Here is a 21,222-nt window from a genome sequence, read left to right as displayed (position 1 = left end):
CTCTCCCTCCTCCCGAGTAGAGCCAGCTGCTGGATGGAGGCGAGAGCCAGGTGCCCCCACTCAGTCCTGGCTGACCTAGTTTAAAGGCAGCGCTTCAACACCCCCCTGATTCAAAACCGCTGAAATCCAGTTGAACCAGTCAGCTGGGTCACCACATTTCCACATCTATTATGGTTAATTATTGTTATCATATTCAGGCATGTTCATTATGCGGTGGAGGGGAGGGGAGGAGGGCAGGCCCAACCGTCATGAAGGGAGCTCTGAGTAGCGGTCTGGGGCAGGGTGGGGGCGAGCCTGTGGGCAGAGCCAGCTAGGGCAGGGAGGGGGAGAGAGAGGGTGGGTGGATTCTTCAGGGGGTAGAGCTGGGCCCAGGCAGTCCTGGGGGGAAAGGTTGAGGCAAGCGGACCCTCTTCTCTTAGGCTGAATCGGGGGGGGGGGCTGGCAATATTGTGGTCCTAGCAAGGGCCCTGAGAGGGGAGGGAGTTGGATGGCGGCCGGAGCGAGGCAAGACCGAGGAGCCTGTCTGGCCTCTGGGGAGACCACGCTGGGAGCAAAGGGGGCCGGGTTCACTCCTGAGGCCTGAGCAGCGGAAGCCAGAGGGAGGCCCCTCCAGTGGGGCTCCTGGAGGTTCTTCATCTGCTTCCAGGGCCCAGCTAGTGTGACCTGCCCTTTGGCAAAAGCTGCTGCAATTCAGCCAGGAAGAAGAGCACCCCAGCCCTGGAAGAGATCACTGTGTGAATGCCCCCTGCTGCCCCCTCCTCCCCGTGACCAAGCAGATTTTGCAAGATGCACCTAGCGTGCCTTCTTAGCTGACCATTTGCTAGGAGGTGGCTCTGTGCCTTGGAGAGGCCCAAGTGGTGCAATTTGACCCAGTTTCTGAGCACATCAGAGCATACCAGTCTGCCCAAAGATCCCCACAAGAGGTGGTGGAGGAGGAGGAGGAAGAGCTGTCATGTGGAGGACGGAGCAAGCTTCTTTCCTGCTGCTCCAGAACCAAGGGATACAAATGGCAAGAAAGGAGACTCCAATTCAACACCAGGAAGAGGGCAAGAGCCCTGGGAAGGTGGTGGCCTCTCCTGCCTTGGAGGCTGTTAAGCAGAGGTTGGCTGGCCATCGGTCAGGGATGCTTTAGTGGAGATCCTGGCATTGCGGGGGCTTGGACTGGATGACCCTTGAGACCCCTTCCAAATCTATAATTTGATGACTGAAGGAGCAGGAGACGTTCCCCACCCCACCCATGAGATGCGCCTTAGCCATCCACAACCCCCTAGAAGAAATGCTGCCACTTTTCTGCCTGGGGAAAAAGCTTTTAATCACCGTGCAGGAACAGGACAGTCACACACACACACACCCTTCACCACCGCAGCCCCTTGCCCCGGATCACATGGACCCGGCCGGGGCCACGTTCATGAGCACAAAGCCCTTGATGTGCTGGAACTTGTTGCAGGAGAAGTCGACGTGGAGCTGCATGGCCCCCGCGCTGCGTGGGGTGAACTCGAAGAAGATTTTGGACTTCTCTCCAGGTGCCAGCGCTGCCACACTGAAGGGGGAGAGAGAGGGGGTCACACACACATGCAAGGAGGCAGCCCTGGAGTGACCAGCCTGCAGGGGTTAGGTCCTCCACAGGGCCACGGCTGAACTGGCTCCACCTGCAGCTGGCTTGGCTTCTCAGAGGAGTCACTTGGGTGGGACGTCTCCTCGCCTTCCCCTTGCCAGGCAGGAGAGTGGGCCAGCCAAGCTCCTCCCACTTGCTGGTTGCTCCTCCCCCCGCCAAACTTACTTGATCTTGACAGCTTGGCCCATCAGTGTCACCAGCAGCACACAGTTGTCCACTGGCTCTGGGAGAGGGTTGGCGTAGAAGATCTCCACGGTGGCTGGTTTGTTGGCTACAACGCTTGGAGGGGCCTGCAGCCAAGGAGAGGAGCTGCTCAGTCTCTGGGAACGCACTCTGCACCAGCACTTATCCTGGCAGGTGCAGGGCTCCCTCATTCCGAGCAGAGCCACAGGCCCAGGGGGCTTGCTGAGCCAGGACCCCCTCCTCAGGCACAGCCACCACCTCTCCAGAGCCCCCCCCCTTCTTTCAAATACGGTCAAACGCTGTACCTATTTAGGCCTTGGAATCGTTGCAAACAGGATACTCACAGCCACATTCCAAATTGGATCAGGATCTCAGCAGGAGCAAAGGGTTGAGCTCCCCCCCCCATGATCCAGTTGCAGGGGGAACCCAACAGCCCCGCAAGGTTGCCCTGAATGCCAACTGGGAGGCAGCTGCCTTGGGATAGTCAGGCTGCATCATTAACCCTTTGGGGCTTACCACCTCCTCCCCAAGCTCCCTTATGAGCTGTTGCATTCTGGGATGGCACCCCATGATGCAAGAGGGCTGAACCAGGATGGGGAGGTGAGGCAGGGGTTGCAGGTACTGCAGTATGGACCTGGGGCCAGGTGAGGGGAGACAGGAGACTGGCTGACCCCTCCCCTTGCCCAAGGACAGGGTCTGTGCTGATGTGGCTCCAAACTCAGCCCCTCTTATTTGGGGTCTTGAGGCTAGAAGAAGCCTCTCAACTTGGACTTGCATCTTCATTGCCATATGGACACCAGAAGAACTGGATCAGGCCCTGGGCCCATCCATTCCAGCCTCCTCTTCTCACAGGAGCCAACCAGATGCCTCTACTGGGAGCCCTGCAAGCAGGACCCGGGCGCAGGAGCCCCTCTCCCCCCCCCCCAGTCTCCAGCACCTGGGATTCGGAAGCATTGCTGCCTCCAACTGCGGAGGACGGGCAGAGCCATCTTGACTGGTAGCCCTCAGTCGCCCCCTCACCCTCCAATAATTTGTCCCATCCTCTTCCAAAGCCATCCCTGCCTCAAGTGGGAGGGAGTTCCACAGTTTCACTCTGCACTACAAGAAGGAGGACTTTCTTTCATCTGTCCTCAATCTTCCCACCATCAAGTTAGCCTCAGCAGCAGCAGCAGCAGTGATTAAAATCACTTGTGGGTGTAAAAAAGAAAAATGGTGTAAAAAAAAAAAGTACAGAGATGGAAGTAATCTACATTAGACACAACAATACAGTGAGAGTAAATGTTTTGAGGTCTTAGAACAAAGGAAGGAAGTCAATATGTGTATATGTATGTAATGAGATATGGTTTTTTTCTGTAGATGTGTTTTTTTTTTGTTTCCTTTGCTTTTTTTCTTTCTCTTTTTTGTTTGTATAGTACTATTTTGGACTTAATGTCTGTAATTTTTGTTATGATTCTACATTGAAAATAAAAAAGTAAAATAAATAAAAATCACTTGTGGGTGGGGGGCTGCGGTTCCAGGACGGGGGACCAGCAGGGAGTGGGGCATTCCTTCTTGGCTGCAGCCCTTGAGTGCAGAGGGGCTCCTTACCGTGATGGAGACGTTCTGGGTCTCCAGGGTGATGGCCTTCTCCACCAGCAGCTTCACGCCGTCCACAACGTCACATAAGGCCGTGACCAAGAGCTTCTTGTCGTCCGTCAGGGATGCCCCATAGTGGCCGTACGTGATCCGCAGTGGGAGGTGCTTCTCTGAAAGACAGAGGGGTGGGGGGAGTCAGGATCCTTTCCTCAGAGGCAACCCACCACCACCCAGCCTCCTGCCCCCTGAACTTGTTCCTGCTCCATGGATTCAGCCCAGCGATGACCACAACTCTTCCCGCCCCTTTTCCAGGGCTGCCTCTGCAGCGGAAGGTGCAGCTTCCAGAGGGAAGCAGCTTGGAGGACCATCGGCTGGGTGACGACTGCAGGGCCTGCTCCCTTCCAGGGCCTTTTCCAACTGGCCCAGGGGGCGTGGCCCAGGCCCTTATTTGGAACAAACTTTTGGGGAAGTGTGGGAAGTGTTCTGCCATTGCTTCCCTGTTACAGGTGGTTAATGTGCTTTAAAATGTCCTCAAGCAGTCGGTGGCAATTTAAATTTTTATTCCTTTTTTTCCTTTTTTCCTTTGTTGGGGGTGGGTGGGTGGGATGGATAGTTGGTTGGGGATTAATTTTAGTATAATTGTTCTGTTCCTTTTTGTTTTCTGTTGTTTTATTGGTTCTGTATAGTTTGTGTTTTGTTTTTAAGGGGCGGGATCAGGGCTGCCTGGGAGTGGCTCCCCAGCCAACACGATGGCTGGGACAAGTTCCACAGGGGGGGAAGCACTGGGACATCCGAGCTCGGTGATCATGGGCAGGAGGCGGAGTTACTCTAAGACCAGACCATGTCATTACCGAGGAGGCAGGTTTAGTTGTTGTTTGAAGACTATCCCTGCCTCCGGGTCTTGTCTTGACCGGATGGATATTGGAATCAACAGGGGAAACCCACATGACCTGAAAGTGTTGCTGTGCAATGCCAGGTCAACGATTCATAAAACCACTGCCATCCACGACTTGATTGTGGATGGAGGATTTGACCTGGCATGTGTGACAGAGACCTGGTTGGATGAAGCAGATGGGCCTGTCCTTGCCGCTGCTTGCCCACCAGGTTTCTCTTACGCACAGCAACCCAGGTCATGTGGGCGGGGAGGGGGGGTTGCAGTGATTTTTAGGAAGTCATTAGTCTGCACCAGGCGTCCTACTGGGAAGACCCAGTTTTCTGAGTGCATGTTCTGGAAGTTGGGCAATAGGGGCAGTACAGGATTCCTTTTGGTGTACCGACCTCCCTGCTGCACCAAGGATTCCCTGTCCGAGCTGCTTCAGGTCGTGGCGGATGTTCTCCTGGAGACACCTAGTTTGGTTGTCCTAGGGGATTTTAACATCCACGCCGACACGACCTTACAAGGGGCTGCTCAGGACTTTGTGGAAAGCATGGCCTCCATGGGGCTGTCCCTGAATAAGTTGGGCCCAACTCATAGTCATGGACATGCCTTAGACCTGGTATTCACCTCTAGTGACGTGGGTGATCTGACACTAAGTAAAAGTGAAACGAAAGAAGTGCCATGGTCAGATCACTTCCTGGTGCAACTGGACTTCTCCGCGACCCTTCCCCTCTGCAGGGAGGTGGGACCAATTCGGATGGTCTGCCCCCGCCACTTAATGGATCCAAATGGTTTCCAGAGAGTGGTAAGGGATGCTTTATCCCATGTTGATGGCCTTTCAGCTGATTCCCTGGTGGCCCGCTGGAATGCCGAGTTAACCAGGGCTATTGACTGTCTGGCTCCGAAGTGCCCTCTCCGATTGCATGGAGCCCGGACAGCCCTGTGGTTTTCTTCAGAGCTGAGGGCGATGAAACAATCGCTGAGATGGCTAGAGCATCGGTGGCAGAAAACTCACTCCGGATCTGACCGGACACAGGTTAGAGCTCAACGTCGAGCCTACCAAGTGGCGATAGCGACGGCGAAGAAGACTTTCTTCACCGCCTCTATTGCATCTGCAGAAAATAGTAGCAGGAGACTCTTTCAGGTGGTTCGCAATTTAACGGAGCCATCTTTACCACCGGGGCCTTGTAAAGACCCCAAGATCTCCTGCAATGATTTTGCTAAGTTTTTTGCAGATAAAATCACTCATATTCGGAAGGAGCTAGACACCACCGTGGGAGCAGGGCCGGGGCAGGAGAGTGCTAGAGCTCTGTCTGGTCAAGTTGCATGGAATCAATTTCAATCCGTTACCCCCGAGAATGTGGACAGGCTGCTTGGACGCGTGAAACCAACCACCTGTCTCCTTGATCCTTGCCCATCCTGGCTAATAAAAGCAAGCCGGGAAGGGCTGGGCGATGGGCTCTGCGGGGTGGTGAATGCTTCCCTCTGTGAGGGGGCATTCCCAGACCAGCTGAAAGAGGCGGTCATTAAACCGCTTCTTAAAAAAACATCTTTAGACCCGGCCAATTTGGCCAACTATCGCCCAGTCTCAAATCTTCCATTCTTGGGCAAGGTGATTGAGCGCGTGGTTGCTGAACAACTCCAGGCACGCCTGGAGGATGCGGACCATTTGGATCCCTTCCAGTCGGGATTCAGGCCTCATCATGGGACTGAAACTGCCTTGGTCGCACTGGTTGATGATCTCCGGCGGGCTAGGGACAAAGGTGAGAGCTGTTTCCTAGTTCTGCTGGATCTCTCAGCGGCGTTTGATACCATCGACCATAACATCCTTCTGGACCGTCTTGAGGGGCTGGGAGCTGGGGGCACTGTTATACAGTGGTTTCGCTCCTTCCTCCTGGGCCGTGTTCAGAAAGTGGTGGTGGGGGATGAGTGTTCAGACCCTTGGGCCCTCACTTGTGGGGTGCCTCAGGGTTCCGTCCTCTCCCCCATGCTTTTTAACATCTATATAAAGCCGCTGGGAGAGATCATCAGGGGGTTTGGACTGGGTGTCCATCAATATGCAGATGATACCCAGCTCTACCTCTCTTTCAAATCAGAACCAGTGAAGGCGGTGAAGGTCCTGTGTGAGTGTCTGGAGGCGGTTGGAGGATGGATGGCGGCTAATGGATTGAAGTTGAATCCTGACAAGACAGAAGTACTGTTCTTGGGGGACAGGGGGCGGGCTGGTGTGGAGGACTCCCTGGTCCTGAATGGGGTAACTGTGCCCCTGAAGGACCAGGTGCGTAGCCTGGGAGTCATTTTGGACTCACAGCTGTCCATGGAGGCGCAGGTCAATTCTGTATCCAGGGCAGCTGTCTACCAACTCCACCTGGTACACAGGCTGAGACCCTACCTGCCCGCGGACTGTCTCGCCAGAGTGGTGCATGCTCTGGTTATCTCCCGCTTGGACTACTGCAATGCGCTCTATGTGGGGCTACCTTTGAAGGTGACTCGGAAACTACAACTAATCCAGAATGCGGCAGCTAGACTGGTGACTGGGGGCGGCCGCCAAGACCACATAACACCAGTCTTGAAAGACCTACATTGGCTCCCAGTACGTTTCCGAGCACAATTAAAAGTGCTGGTGTTGACCTTTAAAGCCCTAAACGGCCTCGGCCCAGTATACCTGAAGGAGCGTCTCCACCCCCATCGTTCTCCCCGGACGCTGAGGTCCAGTGCCGAGGGCCTTCTGGCGGTTCCCTCATTGCGAGAAGCAAAGCTACAGGGAACAAGGCAGAGGGCCTTCTCGGTTTTGGCACCCGCCCTGTGGAATGCCCTCCCATCAGATGTCAAAGCCATAAATAACTACCTGACATTTAGAAGACATCTTAAGGCAGCCCTGTTCAGGGAAGTTTTTAATCTGTGATATTTTACTGTATTTTTGGTTTCTATGGAAGCCACCCAGAGTGGCTGGGGAAACCCAGCCAGATGGGCAGGGTACAAATAATAAATTATTTATTTATTTATTTATTTATTTATTATTATTATTATTATTATTATTATTATTATTATTATTATCCCTCCTCCCTTGGGAGCCCCCAAAGGGCAGAACATTCCCAGCCAGGACCCCTTGGCTGGAAGCCCAGAGCTTAGAACATAAAAGAAGATGCAGACCTTCCTCAGCCGGCTGAAGACTGACCTCTTTGCCTGACCAACAAAGCGAGACCCTTGTTTATGGCTCCCAACACCTCAAATCCCTATCTCGTTTGTCTTTCTAAGATCTTCTATGCTTTATAGAGTTCAGACTGTATTTTTGATCTAGCGATACTGCTTAGTTTTTTTTATTTAAAAAAATTGCAGACCGCTTAGATATTTTGAAACATCAAGTGATTTATAAATGCTTTTAAATGGACAAGACAAGCAAACAAACAAATCCTGGGCCTCCAATTTAGCTCTCCAGCTTGCCAAGTGAGAGCAGCCTGCCTTGGCCCTCGGCCCATGCGCTGGGGCTCCGTCCAGACAGGCTGCTCCAGTTGGCCCCTGCCATTGCCTTCCTGTGCTGGCTTCCCTTCCCTGCTCCACTCCAGACCCCAAGGGCAGGTACAGACTCACCTGAGCTGGGCTGCCTTCCTTTGCTGGCTCCCTGACGGTGATGCTTGGAGGCCTGGGCCTCAGAGGACCCCCCCCACCTGGTCCAGGGGGCTCTGGCTTTGACAGTGGGGCTGTGGGTGCTCCTGCCCGGAGACCTGCCCTTGGCCCTGGTCTCATGATGGGCCCTGCACAGCATTTCTACTGCTGCCTCTAGTGGGAGCCTGAGCGAGGGGGAGCCTTGCAAGAGCCTCGTGTCTGGAAGCCCCAGGGGGCCATTGCAGAGTGGGGTGGGGGTGCCAGAAGGTGGAGCGGGTGCCAGAAGGTGGAGCAGCCCAGTCTGTACCACTCCTGGATGGCAGCAGAGGCTGTGTAGAGCCACCCAGCAGACCACCCCTGTTCTCCCTCCCTGCCTGGATGGGCTTTGAGACACGGAGCAGGGGAGGCCCCTTACCTTCCTTGTTGCCAAGGCTGACAGTCATCACTTCCTTCAGGATCTCTCTGATGGCCCTCCGGGTGTACAGGACACTCGAGACGCTCAGGTTGACAGTTATGGTCTTGGGCTCCGGGGCCAAGTTGGCCAGGGTGAGGATGAGGTTGATGTCCTTGCCAAGGATGGGCGGCTGGGCCAGCTTGAACTTCCCAAAGAGCCCGGGGTGCGTGATGAGTTCGGAGGCGGAGGCGTCGTCGGTGGTGCTCATGCGGCTCTCGCTGGGCGTGGACCCATACATCTGGGAGCAGGCCTTGCGGTAGATGTTTCTCTCCTCGGCAGAGCCTGCAAGGAAAGGAAGGGAGCGGTCAGCCTCCGGTTCCAAGCCCCCCTGCCAAAATGCAGGCCTCCAGCTCACTCCAGATCTTTAGGTCTAGTCTGACACACTGCCCACCTGCTGTGCCCCTTTTCTGCCAGCGCACATGGAAGGAACACCTGCAGGAATGGCGTTGCTGGTGCTTCCTGCTGCACATAGCCTCCCTAGTCTAGCTGGGCGGGCGAGTGGGAGACAAATAGCACTGGCCCTTTGAGCAGTTGAAAGCAGTTGACCAATTGACTGGCCAAAAAATAAAAAGCTTGTTCATCCTATTGTGCGAGTATCTCGGTGGCCCCACTAGTGGTTAGACTAGTGGTCTAACTCAGAACAGAGCACCTTCCAGAGCTCCTACATGGGCTGCTTTAGGATGTCCAATGGAGACAGGTGAGGGTGGGAGTGATCATCTGGCAGAAGCCCAAGGAGCGCTGGCCGGTTTCCAGCACGTGGAGCTGGGCCAGGAGCCAAGGGCTGGGGCTCCTCATCCCAAGAGAATGTGCACGGAGCGCATTCCAGAGTCCAGGCAGCAGCTGCACCACGGCAGGGAGGGAGGGCGGGTGTGCCTGAGGACGTATGGGGTGCTGTGAATGCAGAGAGGGCCGCACGGAGTCAGGCGCAGAGCCCCAGAAGTCGCCTTCTGCAGAGTTAAAGCCCAGCACAGGGCGGTTGGCTCTGCTGGCACCCACAGGGGGCCTCGGGGAGGGGTGTGGGGGGGGCGCCTCAGGATCCCCAGCTGTTCTCTCCAGTGCCAAGGACCTCCAGCAGCACCTTCTGCGCACCCAGCATGTGCTTCCTTCCTTCCCAATGCTGCTTCCAGCCAGAAATCCTGAGACTGAGGGAAGGCAGGCAGAGCCCAGGCAGGAAGGTTTCCGTGTGGGACGGGAAGAGCCTCTGCCAGCGGGTGCCCCAAACACTCCCTGGCGTTCTGGCGGGGGGAGCGGCCAAGGGTGCAGGTGCCTCTGTGGGCTCTCCCAGCCCCCCATTCTGCCTCCAGCTGTGGCCCACCAAATGCCCCTTCCCGGAAGGGCTGAGCCCCCGTCTTGTTGCCTGACTATCTGGTGTGCAGAAGTCTTCTCCCGCTGAGCATGGAGTCTACATTTTGCGCCTCCGCTATGATTGCTGCCTTTGAGAAAGGATTCTCTTCTCTCTCTTCTAGAAGGGAAAGGGATTGCTGGGGGAGGGCGGTGGGCTGGCACCCTGCATCGATTTGCCCTTATTGATACTCCGTTCAACCTGCCATTCTGCCACCCAGTTTGGAGAGACCACCTGTATGCTAATTTGGTGGCCTCTGTGCTGGCCTGGCTGGTGGGGGCTTCTGCCTCTGCCCGCCTAGTGTGTCCCCTGAGATCAGAAATGGGGGAAGGGGGGAAGCCAGCCAGAAGGGGCTGGTCCAGGAGGGAAGGGGACTCACCTTCTGGGTACTTGTAGTTGTTGGTGATGTCCACCCGATAGTTGCTGCCCACGGCTTTGGTGCTGATGTGGCTGCCAATGGACGCCGTGTCGCAATAGACCCTGACTTGCCTCCCGTCGGGATAGATGACCCATCGGTTGATATCGGCATTCACCTCGGAGAAGACGAATCCCGTGTCGTAGTTCAGCCGCACGTCTCCTTGCTTGACAGCCAGGACAGAGGCTGGTCCACATTGGTAGATCCCTGGAAGGAAAGCGGGGTGCAGCAGCTGCTCTGGAGGGCGACCAGGGTGGGGTGGGGGCAGGAGAGGGCCTTACCTTGGCTTTTCTCCTGGGGGGTTCCGTCTACCACCTGCCACCCGCAGTAGGCATTCCCCAGATCCCTCCGAGTGAACCAGCATTCATTCCAGACATGGTAATCCCTGAAGGGGGGAAGGAACAGAGGAGGAGATAGGAAGCTGCCTCACACAGAGTCAGACCACTGGCTCATCTCACTCAGCACTGTCCACTCTTCCTGGCAGCAGCTCTCCCGGGTTTCAGGCCAGGTTCTCCCCTGGAGGCGCTGGGGATTGAACTGGGCGCCTGCTGCAGATGCTTTGGCCTCGCTGAGCTGTGTCCCTTCCCCTGAAGGCGCTGGAGGCTCACCTGAAGAGGGGGCGGCAGGAGGCAGAGCTAGGGCTCTCCCCACGCTGCTTCTATACAACACGAGCCTCATGCACAGATGGCAAGCCAAGGGGCTGAGCTCACAAGGAGGGGGGTGGCAGGGGTGGCAGGAGGGGGGTGGCAGAATCCTGGCCCAAGATCTGGCATTCCTCTGACAGTTCCAATGCCTGTAGGGGGCTGATCCCCAGAGCCAAACACAGACATGAATAGACTCATAGAAGTGTAGAGTTGGAAGGGATCCCAAGGGTCATCTAGACCAACCCACTCCCCAGCAATGCAGGAATCTCAGCTAAAGCATCTCTGACAGGTGGCTACCCAACCCCTCCTTTAAAACTTCCCATGAAGGTGGTGGAGAATTGAGTTTAAGATTGGAAATGTGAGAAATGGAGAGAAACCCCAGATATCCGTTGTCTGTCTCCAGGGCCTGGCAAGACCGGCCCCCGGTGGGGGGCGCTTTAGTTGAGATCCCTGCCTTGCGGAGGGTTGGAACAGATGACCCTCAGGGTCCCCTCTCGCTCTACAGTTCTGTGATTCTCTGAAGGGAATCCTGGGAGGATCGAGCACCCGAAGGGCCCGGGCCCCCTCCCTCCTCCCCGCCCACCAGAGGCGCATTTACCAAACGGAGTCTTGTCCCCTCTTGATGCTCTTGCCAGAGGGATCGTAGTATTTGTCGATGCTGAAGTTCGTGTCTGCGTCGTGGGCGGAATTGAAGTTGGTGACCAAGCGGGTCGGGATGCCCAGGCACCTCAGGACTGCGCGAGAGAGGAGAGAGGGGCCGGTGGGTCTGGCTCTGCTCGGCGCCCCGACCCCCATTTCTCCCTCCGCTTTGCCACCAGAAGCCTACCTGTGCCGCCCACCCCGGCGAAGACCCAGCACTGGCCGTACTGGACCGGCCGGAAGTTGTCCTGCGCCCACTTTCTGAGGATGGCCACGCTGCCGTCCCACCGAGAGGGGTTCTCGTGGTGGGCAAACTCCTCGCTCCACTTGCCCTCCAGCACCCCGTTGTCGTTGTCGTTCCCGTTGACCTACAGCGCCAGGGAGGCGGGTGAGGGAGGAGCAGGCGGGTGAGGGGGGCCTGGGAGCTGGGGGGGCTTTCAGGATCTCACCCCGCCTGGGATCAAGTGGCAGAGGGCTTGCGCTTACCATGGAGCTGATCACCCGGCCCACGTAGCGAGGGTCGCTCCTGCGCGACGTGTCCCCACCTGGGTCCTGGCGATGGTAGAGGCTCAGATCCAGCAGCGTCAGGGCCAGGTTGAGCATGTTATCTTGGAACTGCAAGGCAGAAAGGAAGGTTCTCTAAAGCGCCACGAAGCAGAGGAGCATCCACACACAGACAAATATGCGCAGTCACCCAGCCAGGGTGCGCTCCAGTTGGGGCAAGAGGTGGAGAGGGAAACATGGGCCCTCAGGCTGGGGCAGGTTAGAACCAGAGGGTCTTCCTATGCACACGAAGATGCAGAAGGACCAACTGGCTCCAGGGCAAGTGGGGACCCCCAGAGAGGGAAACATGGGCCCTCAGGCTGGGGCAGGTTAGAACCAGAGGGTCTTCTTGTGCACATGAAGATGCAGAAGGACCAACTGGTTCCAGGGCAAATGGGGACCCCCAGCGCTCCGCAGCCAGCAGGAGCACCTGCCGCTCCTCTGCTCGTTCTCTGTGATACAGATTATTATCTCAGGCCTCAGCCCAGCATCCTCTGAGCAGAACCATCTCCATGCCACGGGGCACAGATGGAGCTGGGCTCAGTGGCTGCCTCCCTCTTGTCTACCTTCAGCCCCTGACACTGGGAGGGAATACCCGAGAATGCTGACCCCAAGAGAGTCTTGTCTTGGTCTGCTCCTTGTGGTGGCAGGAACCATTCCCCTCCATCATGCAATGCACTCTCTACTTTGGGCTACACACACAGTCACAGAACATGTGGACAACCTTCAGCATGTGTGAAATTCCAGCCCAGCCTAAAAAGTGCAGGTTCCTGCTAGCTGGCGGGAGAAGGGGCTAAGACTACAGAGCTCTATTGCTGACAGCTAAGGGCCAAGACCATAGAAATGCAATTGGTAGAGAGGGCTTTGTGTGATGTCATTTCCCCTCCTCTCCCAGAGAAGAAGGAGCATATAGTACTTCCTGCTCCCCTCTCTCTCTTCCTTTGACCAACAATGGGTGCAGATCTGCCTCCCTTGCTCCAGCTCAGAAAAGTAAATAGAAGTGACTTGCTTGCATAGTCTTTACTGCTCCTGTTGCTGTGAACCAACGCCTGCCTAAAGTAAGTGAATCTTATTACCTTCCAAGCTGTTGCCTGGTTCTTGATTAAGCAGGGCAAGAAAGGGGAGCCAGCTGACTTTATAGCTGGACTTGCTCAAAACAAGGTTCTACAGCCTAATTGATTTGATTTATTATAATTCCTATGTTTTTAAATTTTCTGCCACGCATGGGGTGATTTTGCTTAAAAATGGAAAGCGTAATGTTGGTGGTCAACAAAAGAGGTTTAAAGACTCTCTCACTGCAAATCTTTAAAAAATGTAGTATAAACACTGACAACTGGGAAACACTGGCCTGCGAGCGCTCCAGTTGGAGAACAGCCTTTACCAAAGGTGTCATGGGCTTTGAAAGAGAAGCTGCTGAATTGCAACTCATTACCAAACTTAAAACCATGGAGAGACCTGGTCTGAACAGAGACATTGGATTCTTATCTCATTATACATGACTAAGCCATTTTTCACCTTCTCACCCCTTGCCTTTTCCTGTAAGACCTATTGCAGTCGTTAAGAGTCGTCAACAGGCTCATCTCAGCTATCTGCCAATCACCCATTCCCACCACCCTTCTGAGTAATACCCCTCCCCACCTTCTCACTATATAGAAGGATCTGGCACCTTCTGTTTCAGTGTATCTGAAGAAGTGTGCATGCACACGAAAGCTCATACCAAGAACTAACTTAGTTGGTCTTTAAGGTGCTACTGGAAGGAATTTTTTTATTTTGACTATGGCAGACCAACACGGCTACCTATCTGTAAATGGGCTTTGAAGACACTTGAACTCAGGACACAAGGGAGGAACATGCTAAGAAGAAGGCACGCTTGGCAAACCATCACCAGGATCAACTCCCACCCAGAAACCTACGTCCCCCCTGTGGAAGGACATGTGGATCCAGAATTGGCCTCCACAGTCACCTACGGACACACTGTTAAGACCGTGTTCATGGAAGACAATCTTACTTGGCTACTGCCAAATAAGAAGAATATTTTGAAACCCTGTTCAGCCCACACACGTGGGTGCCTAGATGGATAAATGACAATTAATATATCTTCTCCTACCTATTAAGACTCATCCCACTCGACGGTGACTGTGCAGCCATACAGCAATGGCCTAGGAAGCTGCTCTCCTCAACCTCCCCATGACCCCATTTCCCAGGACTACTTGCCCTGCTTATCCTCCCATGAAGGTTTCCATCGCTCTGAGGATCCAGGCAGAGGAAAATGCTGCCTCCCCTCCCTTACCATCACTTCCTCTCCTGGCCACCTCTCCATCTTAAGGCTACAAGGGCACCGCTGCTGTCCCCCTGGCAGGGGCGGTGGAACCCCAATCCCAGAGATATAGGGCCACAGCCCCATAGCCCAGAGATATAGGGCCAGCAGCAGAGCTGGTGCTTTGAAGGCCAGGAGCAAGACCTTAACACTGACCTGCCCGTAGTACCATCCTCGCGCTTCGATATAGTTGGCGTTTCCCACGAAGATGATCCCATTTTCGTTCAGAACGTATTCTTGCCTCTCGCTTTCATCTGCCATGTAGACAAGGTCTCCTGTTGGGCGGAGGCAAGAGGTTGCCAGTGGGTGCTTCAAGTAAAGCTGGATTGGACTTTGAACAACCAAGTGGCAAGGGGTAAATGCCCCCCTCAAATGTCTTTGGGGGCCTCCAGCTTTGCTCTAAAATTAGAACTTGATCATATAAATCAGTTTCCCTCTGGTGTGTGCTGGGCAACAGTTGCTTGGGAAATAATTATTTTGCTGAATAGAACATCCTTGCAAATGTAAGTTTATGAAAGAGCTGGATTGCAAGAGAGGAGATTCCAGAAAAAACATTAAGAAGAACTTTCTGGGGGTAAGAGCTATTCAAGAGTGGAACAGACTCCTTGGGAAGGTGGTAGTCGGATGCTCTGACTGTGCTCCTGCACTGCGGAGGGTTGGACTAGTAGACCCTTGCCGTCTGTTCCAACAATACAGTTTTATTATTTTGTGGTTCTTGCATAGACACTGCAGACCGTGGCTGTGACCCTGAAGGTCAGAGACCCTGCCCCAGGGGATGGGGACACTCGTCTTGACAACTGAGAGGGAGAGCTTTCCAGCTGAGCAGTGCAAAGGAGCCTGGGCAAAAGGGTCACATCCTGCTCTGCTCTGCTTGGGCAGTGAGAGGGGAGCCCCCTCCCTGCCATGTCCCTGCCCCACAAGGAGCTTTTTTGCCGAGCCCCATCATTGCTTCTGCCTCCTTGGGCCAAAAGAAGGAGCTGCCATGGAGCTTCCCAAGCCAGCCGTTTTGCAGCAAGGGATTTCCTAGCCCTTGGCTCCCTTCCAAGAAAAACCTGGCATCCTCTGGGGTCTCCCAGCCTGGCGTGGGCAAGTTCCAGGGCCCTCCAAGGCCAGGGATTTGGCCTGGCTCGAGGCAACCCCCCCCCCCCCAGCATCTGTCCTAGGAGGGGAGGGCTGTCAGCTAGGCCTTGCAAAGCCAGTGGGACATGTTACCCCCTTCCCTATCCTTTGGGGGTGGGGTAGTGCAACCACTAGGCTGCTTGGTGGGGGGGCCTTGAAAGGGGCCCGTGGAAATGGGGGGGGCCTCCCCTGTGCAGCTGCTGCTGTAGCAAAGGGCTCTGGCTGCTGCTTGCTCTGCTGACGCATGGAAGGGGCAAGTCAGGACTCGGTCGGACGCAGCAGCAGTCAGATCTGCAGGTGCTTCTGGGAGGCTCACTGGGCCAACGTTCTTCTGGGCAAAGAGGGATCTGGCCTCCTGCCCAGCTGTGCTGGATCTTGCCCTTCTTCTTTCAGCCACGTTCCCATTTTTAGCTAGTCCTGAGTGCTGAGTTTCCACCGCCCAGCTGGATGATGGATGAGCAGCCCAGAGGCCCTGGGTGATGCAACCAGAAGAACAGGAGGAGAGTCCCTGGGAGGCAGGGAGGGAGGGAGGGAGAGGGGAGGCCTCCTCCTCCTCCTTCTGCTGCTGTTGTGAAGCACACTTGGCCCCATGTGCTGCGGGGGGGGGGGGGGGCGACGACTCTGTCTCCAGGACCACCATTACAAATTCTTGCAGCATCAGCCCGGTCCATCACCAGCCGGTCAGTAGAGCATTGCTGTGCCCCAGTCGGGCTTCTGGGTCAGGCATCTATTGCCCAGATGCCAACATCTGGGGTGGGGAGGAGGTCTGTGCAAGGCTTCTGCTTTGAGCTACAAAGAAGGCCAAAGCCCCCTACAATTCTCTGAGTCTATGATTCCCTGCCTGCTTGCTTGGGAAGCTGTCCTAAGGGACGAGTTCTAAACCGCAGAGCTGTGGTGCGGAAGGGAGTCACGTGGCACCACCTGCATTGTCTGCCTGTCAACCCTCAGCAGAAACACCCCTGTGGGGCAGAGGCCCATCCCAAGGGCGGTAGCAGGGCCTGCGCAGGCAGGCAGGCAGGAGGAGCATCTTACCTTGGCACCAAGGGTTAAAGAGCAGGACAAACTGCCCCAGGAAGCGGGCATAGGCCTGGTTGCCACACATCATCTGCAGGCTCAGCTTGTAGCGGCCGATGGCAGCGGTGGGGGGGCTGGCCAGGGTGAAGTTGGCGCAGTTGCCATTGATGGAGCTGAGCATGGCACTCCAGGACCCTCCAGTCAGGGCGCTGGAGACGGGGAAGACGGCCCGGGTGTGCTGGGACTCCGAAGGGGCTCTCCCTGCCAGAGGGAACAGAGGCAAAGGCAAAGCTGTCATTGGAGGTGACTCATACCTGTGAGAGGCTCCCCAAGCGGCAACGTTCTCCCTGAAGGTTTTGGTCAGCATGAAGATCCAGCCAGCTGGCCAACCTGATTCCAACCTCTGGATGCAGGCACTGCACAGACCTCCGGGGACAGGAGTGTTGGTGCGTGTGTGCGCCCGCACTGGACCCGGTCTCTTCCGCACCACAGAACAGCTCCTGTGGTGGTGGTGCCATCTTGGCTTCCCACCAGAGAGAACGCTGTGGAGGGCATAACGTGGCACAGGGCAAGCCAGGGGTCTTTGGCAGGACCTTAAAGATGGACAAGCTTCTTGTGGGAGAGAGATGTTTGCATGCAGGGGTAGGATGGTGGGAAAGGGAAACCCCGCGGTCAAAAAGGTCTTGGCAGGCAAGCGGCCCAGGAGATCTGCCGCTTCCGTGTGCAGAGGCCAAAGGTGTGCAAGGACCGAAGGGGAGCAGAGGTGCCACCCCGGAGGCGCCTTTTTGTCCCGCAGCCAGAGATCAGGCCAAGAGGTGCCCATGCGAGTGATGCCAGCTGGCCATGAAGGAGGACGGGGGGAAACAGTGGTGGGGGCGGCCTTACCTGTCTCTACAACGAAAGCAAAGCTGTCCCCGGACTGAAGGGGTCTATTGAAGTAGACGGTCAGCAAGAAGCCCTGCCCCCGGCGTACAGCCAGCTCCGAGCAGGCAAAGCGGCTGGTGTGGTGGGCCGGGCCATTGGCCGGGATTTGCCAGCTCAGCTGTGTTGGTGTCAGATCTGTGGAACAGCATAAGGTGAGTCTGGAAGGGGCCTGCCTGGGCCAGTGGAGCCTGGCCTGACTCTGCTCTCCCCCAGCCAGCCAGACGCAGCTGCTGCTCGTCCACCTTCACGTCTCCAAGCCTTCTCCTAAGCAGACTCTGCTTCTTGGGTGGCCACGACAGGGTGCAATATCCATGCTGACCAGAGCAGCTATCGTCATTTTATTTAGTAACACACCTACATCCCATTCTCCAGGTAAGTTTCTTCAACCCACCTTGCAATATCCAATTAAATCAATGTCACAAAATATGAAAACTGCAACAGAAAAGGAAAAGGGGAGAAGGCGGCATCAAATGAGAAGTCAAGATTGTGTGTGAAAGTGATGAAGGGGGGCGGGATGTATAACATCCATCAATCATCACAGACTAGGAAGCAGCATGGGCGTGGGCGCCAGCCAGGGAAGGAGCTGCATGTCTCCCGACAGGGACATCAAAGAGGAAGAGGCCTTGCCTTCATTAGACACACAAGGTGATTTGCAACAAGGACAAAACACCCTGACGCCGGGCAGCCCTTGCCACCCAAGTGCAGAGGAGCTCAGCAGAGCTGAGGGACTCCCTTTCCAAGGCAGCTCCCTGCAGTCCTCCTCAGGCACATCCTGACCACCCAGCCGAGGGGCTGGAGGGGGCTGCTGCTCCTGCGTCCTTGGGATTTCCAGCACCACCACCACCAGGACAGCACAGGGTAGAGGTCAGTGCCAAGACTGAGTCTCCATGCCCCAGTCCAGAGAGAGTGTTCTAGAGTTGCCCATAATCCAGCTGGTGCTTTGGGGATGGAGCGGGAAGCAGCTGCTTCCGGGGTTTTTGCTCTCTAGACTTGGCAAATCTGAACCTGAAGGATGAAGTGAGAAGGATGAGTCACCATTAAAGGGAGGGAGGGAGGGAGGGAGATCAAAGACTCAGTTGCTCCCATTGTGGTGAGACCAGGAAATGCTCTCAGGTGTTCCAGGCATTAAATGCCAGGCAGGCAGAACCTGCCCTAACATTGGGGATACGTGGCTGTTGGGTCTTCATGCGCCACTTGCCGCCCAGTGCTTTCACAGAGGTTAATGCCAATGGCGGGGGGTGCTGGGTACTCAGTTTTGCAGTTCCCACCTGGGTTAGACCAGATCAGGACAAAGATCAAAGCGGCAGGCACACGTACACACACACACACACCACCCCATGACTGTTTGGTTAAGGAGCCTCACGGAGGGTTGTAGTGGGAGGCCAACCAGAGCAGGACTCTGAGGGGTTTGGAAGGGCTACCTGCTGATGGGCTTTTGGTGGAGGATTGTTGCAAACCGCTCAGATGCTATTTATGAAGAGCAATATATTAATATTTTCTACTCATAAATACATGAAGTGGAGAGATGGAAGAAGAGGCTGGTGCAGGAACTCCAGGATGCTCAAGAATGCGCTGCATCCGTCCACTCAGAGCAGATTGCCACCTTGAGAGGAAGAGCCATCACTTGGGACCTTCAAGGCCCTCTTGCACCCTGAGGGTAAAGCTGCTGGGGAAGAGGAAGACCCCATTTCTCCTGGCACCCAGAAACTCACCATCTCTTCCTTGGAAGGCCCCAGGCAGCTGGGCTGGCCCCCTTGGATGTGGGAGACAGCAAATGCACAGTTGCCTTGTGTTCTTCTGAGGACTCCAGTCTCAGCAGAGCAACAAGCCAAAGGCCACCAAAGAGAAAGCTCCCTCCTCCCTAGCAAGGACCACAGCATGGAGGCTGCAGGGCAGAGAGCAGGGCTGGCCGGGGCAGGTGCCACCATCCCAAACTCACCTCCCATCCTTGAGTCTTGTCTTCTTCAGCACGGCCAGGAGCTCCTACTGCACATTCCTCGCCGCTCTCCTGCTGTCCGCTGAGCCAGGTGTGATGTGAGGATGTTTCCGCTGATCCCTAAAAACTACCCAGGTGCAATTAGCCAGTTCCTGTAATCGGTGGCAGCGCAAGGGCAATTTTCCTCTCCAGTGGGAGGAGAAGGCATCCTTGTTTACTCAGAGGAAGTGCATTCACTTGCTTGCGCAGGGATGACATGCAGGACTTCCTACATGGAATTCCAAGGTGAGGAGTCACCCCCAGAGGCGAGGAAACAGGTGGGAAGGGAGAGAAACTGCAGGAGGAAGAGAGAGCCTCTCTCCCCACACCCTTCCATTAGGCAGAGCCCTGCGTCTCCTTCATTGCACAAGCCCAGCCACCTCCCATTTCCCAATGGGGTTCCTGCCTGTGTGCGGACATCCCTTTGGCCTCCTGCCCTCCCCCAGAAGCTGGCATGGCCCCATTTGCTCCTCACAAGGTAACTGTGCTTCCAGCATTGCAGGGGGTTGGACTAGACGACCCTTTGGGTCTCTCGCCAATCTACAGTTCTGCTCCAAGAGCCTCTTGAGGCAGCTTCAGCTGAGAGGGAGGGAAGGAGAGGCTGCGTTGGCAGTAGCCTTGCTTGACCAGAGAGAGACCCAAAGCCACCAAGTGAGTTCCACGGCTGAGAAGGGGCTGGCCATCCCCAGGGACTCTTGCAGAAACCCACCGCTGGCTCCCTTGGGCCTCTTGCACAATGCCTCATTGGCATCGACCTTCTCCCCTCCCCATTTTTGTTTCTCCTGGGCTTGAGGTGGTACCTCAGACAGTGGAGGAGCCTTTCCTTCTCCTCAGATGAGCTTTACTGAGGTTTCTAGAAATTCTCTTTTGGCTGAGGAAAGTGAAGTACCTTTTGCCAGTGGAGTATTGATCTTCTCTGAAGGTCTCCAGTGGCCCTTGGTTGCTTTGCATCAAGAATGTCTTCCAGGCTTGGAATTCAAAAAGACTCAGTTAGGAAGATGTGAGACAAGAGCACCAGTCATCTTCTGGAGGGAAGATGTGGCTGCGTCACCTCTCAGCAAGGCTTGTCTAACGGGTGGCATGGCCATGGCCTACCTGGGGTCAAAGCTTCCCCCACCCCACTGGGTGCCCCAAGGGGTGCTGAGCTCCCCCTTCTCTATCTGCTGGGGATCTTCTTGGGGCCCCTCCTGAGTGCCTTCCATCCTCTCAGGTCCTCTCCATCACTGGTTGTCCAACCAGACATCCCCTTTTCCCTCATCTCTCAACAGACCTCACACCTTCCTTTGTCCTCTCAGGCTGATGCCTCCCCACCACACTACAGAGCCACAGAAGACAAGGAGCTGCGCAGCCCCCCTGCCCCACAGACGCACCAGGGGAGCTTCACCTCCCCCTGCCCCATTTCACCTGAGAGCATGAAAGAGCCCTGTGGCTGGATCTGGCCAAAGGCTCACTCCCACAATGCCCATCAGCCTGTTGGGCGTGAGCTGCCCCTGGGCCACCTCTCTCAGTCTGGCTTCCTCTGGGAGCAGCCCCTGCTTCCCACCGTGCCACCTACTCCTTCTGCTGCTGCTGCTGCGATGCCTTGGGAACCACCTGCCACTGCCTCCTCTTGCTGCTCAGGCAGTCTCAGGCGGTGGCGTTGCCTCAGTCGTGCTTCACTCACTCCACCCCTTCATTACAAGCCACGGTGCGGGGTGTTTGATCCCCGCTTCCTCCCAGCTCTGGGCTCCTGCAAACTACCTGCTCTGAGCCTTTTGCCTGCTCAAGAACTTGACCTCCACACCTTTACTGCTGGCAGCCATGCTTGTCCCAGCCCAGAATTCCCAGCCCAGGCATTCTCCCCGCTGTGTGCAGATCCGTATCTGCCTGGCTTGACTTTCCAGTTTGGAGATTCATCTGCTGAACTGCAACTTTGTCCTTGCTTGCTTCCTGGATTCTTCACCGGGAATCATCACAAGCCCAGCCTGAACTCCATGATGG

General features: G+C 55.7%; 1 protein-coding gene across 4 annotated transcripts; it reads right to left on the bottom strand.

The window, feature by feature from the left end:
• Window positions 1-1,286: 1,286 nt before the first annotated feature.
• On the bottom strand, window positions 1,287-21,222 carry LOC310709919 (protein-glutamine gamma-glutamyltransferase E-like). Of its 4 annotated transcripts, none has more exons than XM_083510041.1 (15): window positions 20,798-21,222; window positions 20,132-20,210; window positions 19,207-19,330; window positions 17,229-17,402; window positions 16,362-16,604; window positions 14,367-14,485; window positions 11,837-11,965; window positions 11,538-11,718; window positions 11,310-11,445; window positions 10,349-10,452; window positions 10,032-10,274; window positions 8,272-8,592; window positions 3,386-3,543; window positions 1,781-1,905; window positions 1,287-1,540 (listed from the first exon to the last, which is right to left on the bottom strand). In XM_083510041.1, exons 3-15 carry the CDS (start codon window positions 19,211-19,213, stop codon window positions 1,381-1,383), a joined length of 2,100 nt encoding a protein of 699 aa, XP_083366167.1. In that variant the 5' UTR covers window positions 19,214-19,330; window positions 20,132-20,210; window positions 20,798-21,222; the 3' UTR covers window positions 1,287-1,380. The 4 variants fall into 4 exon arrangements, with proteins under 4 accessions (XP_083366167.1, XP_083366169.1, XP_083366168.1 ...); XM_083510043.1 differs by having other exon boundaries at window positions 19,207-19,323; XM_083510042.1 differs by lacking the exon at window positions 20,798-21,222 and adding an exon at window positions 20,647-20,789.

The sequence above is a fragment of the Podarcis liolepis genome (genome assembly GCF_965112155.1).
Source record: "Podarcis liolepis genome assembly, chromosome: 6".
Classification (NCBI taxonomy): domain Eukaryota; kingdom Metazoa; phylum Chordata; class Lepidosauria; order Squamata; family Lacertidae; genus Podarcis; species Podarcis liolepis.
The sequence above is the reverse complement of the archived record's forward strand: the minus strand, read 5'-3'. Positions and strand labels throughout refer to the sequence as shown.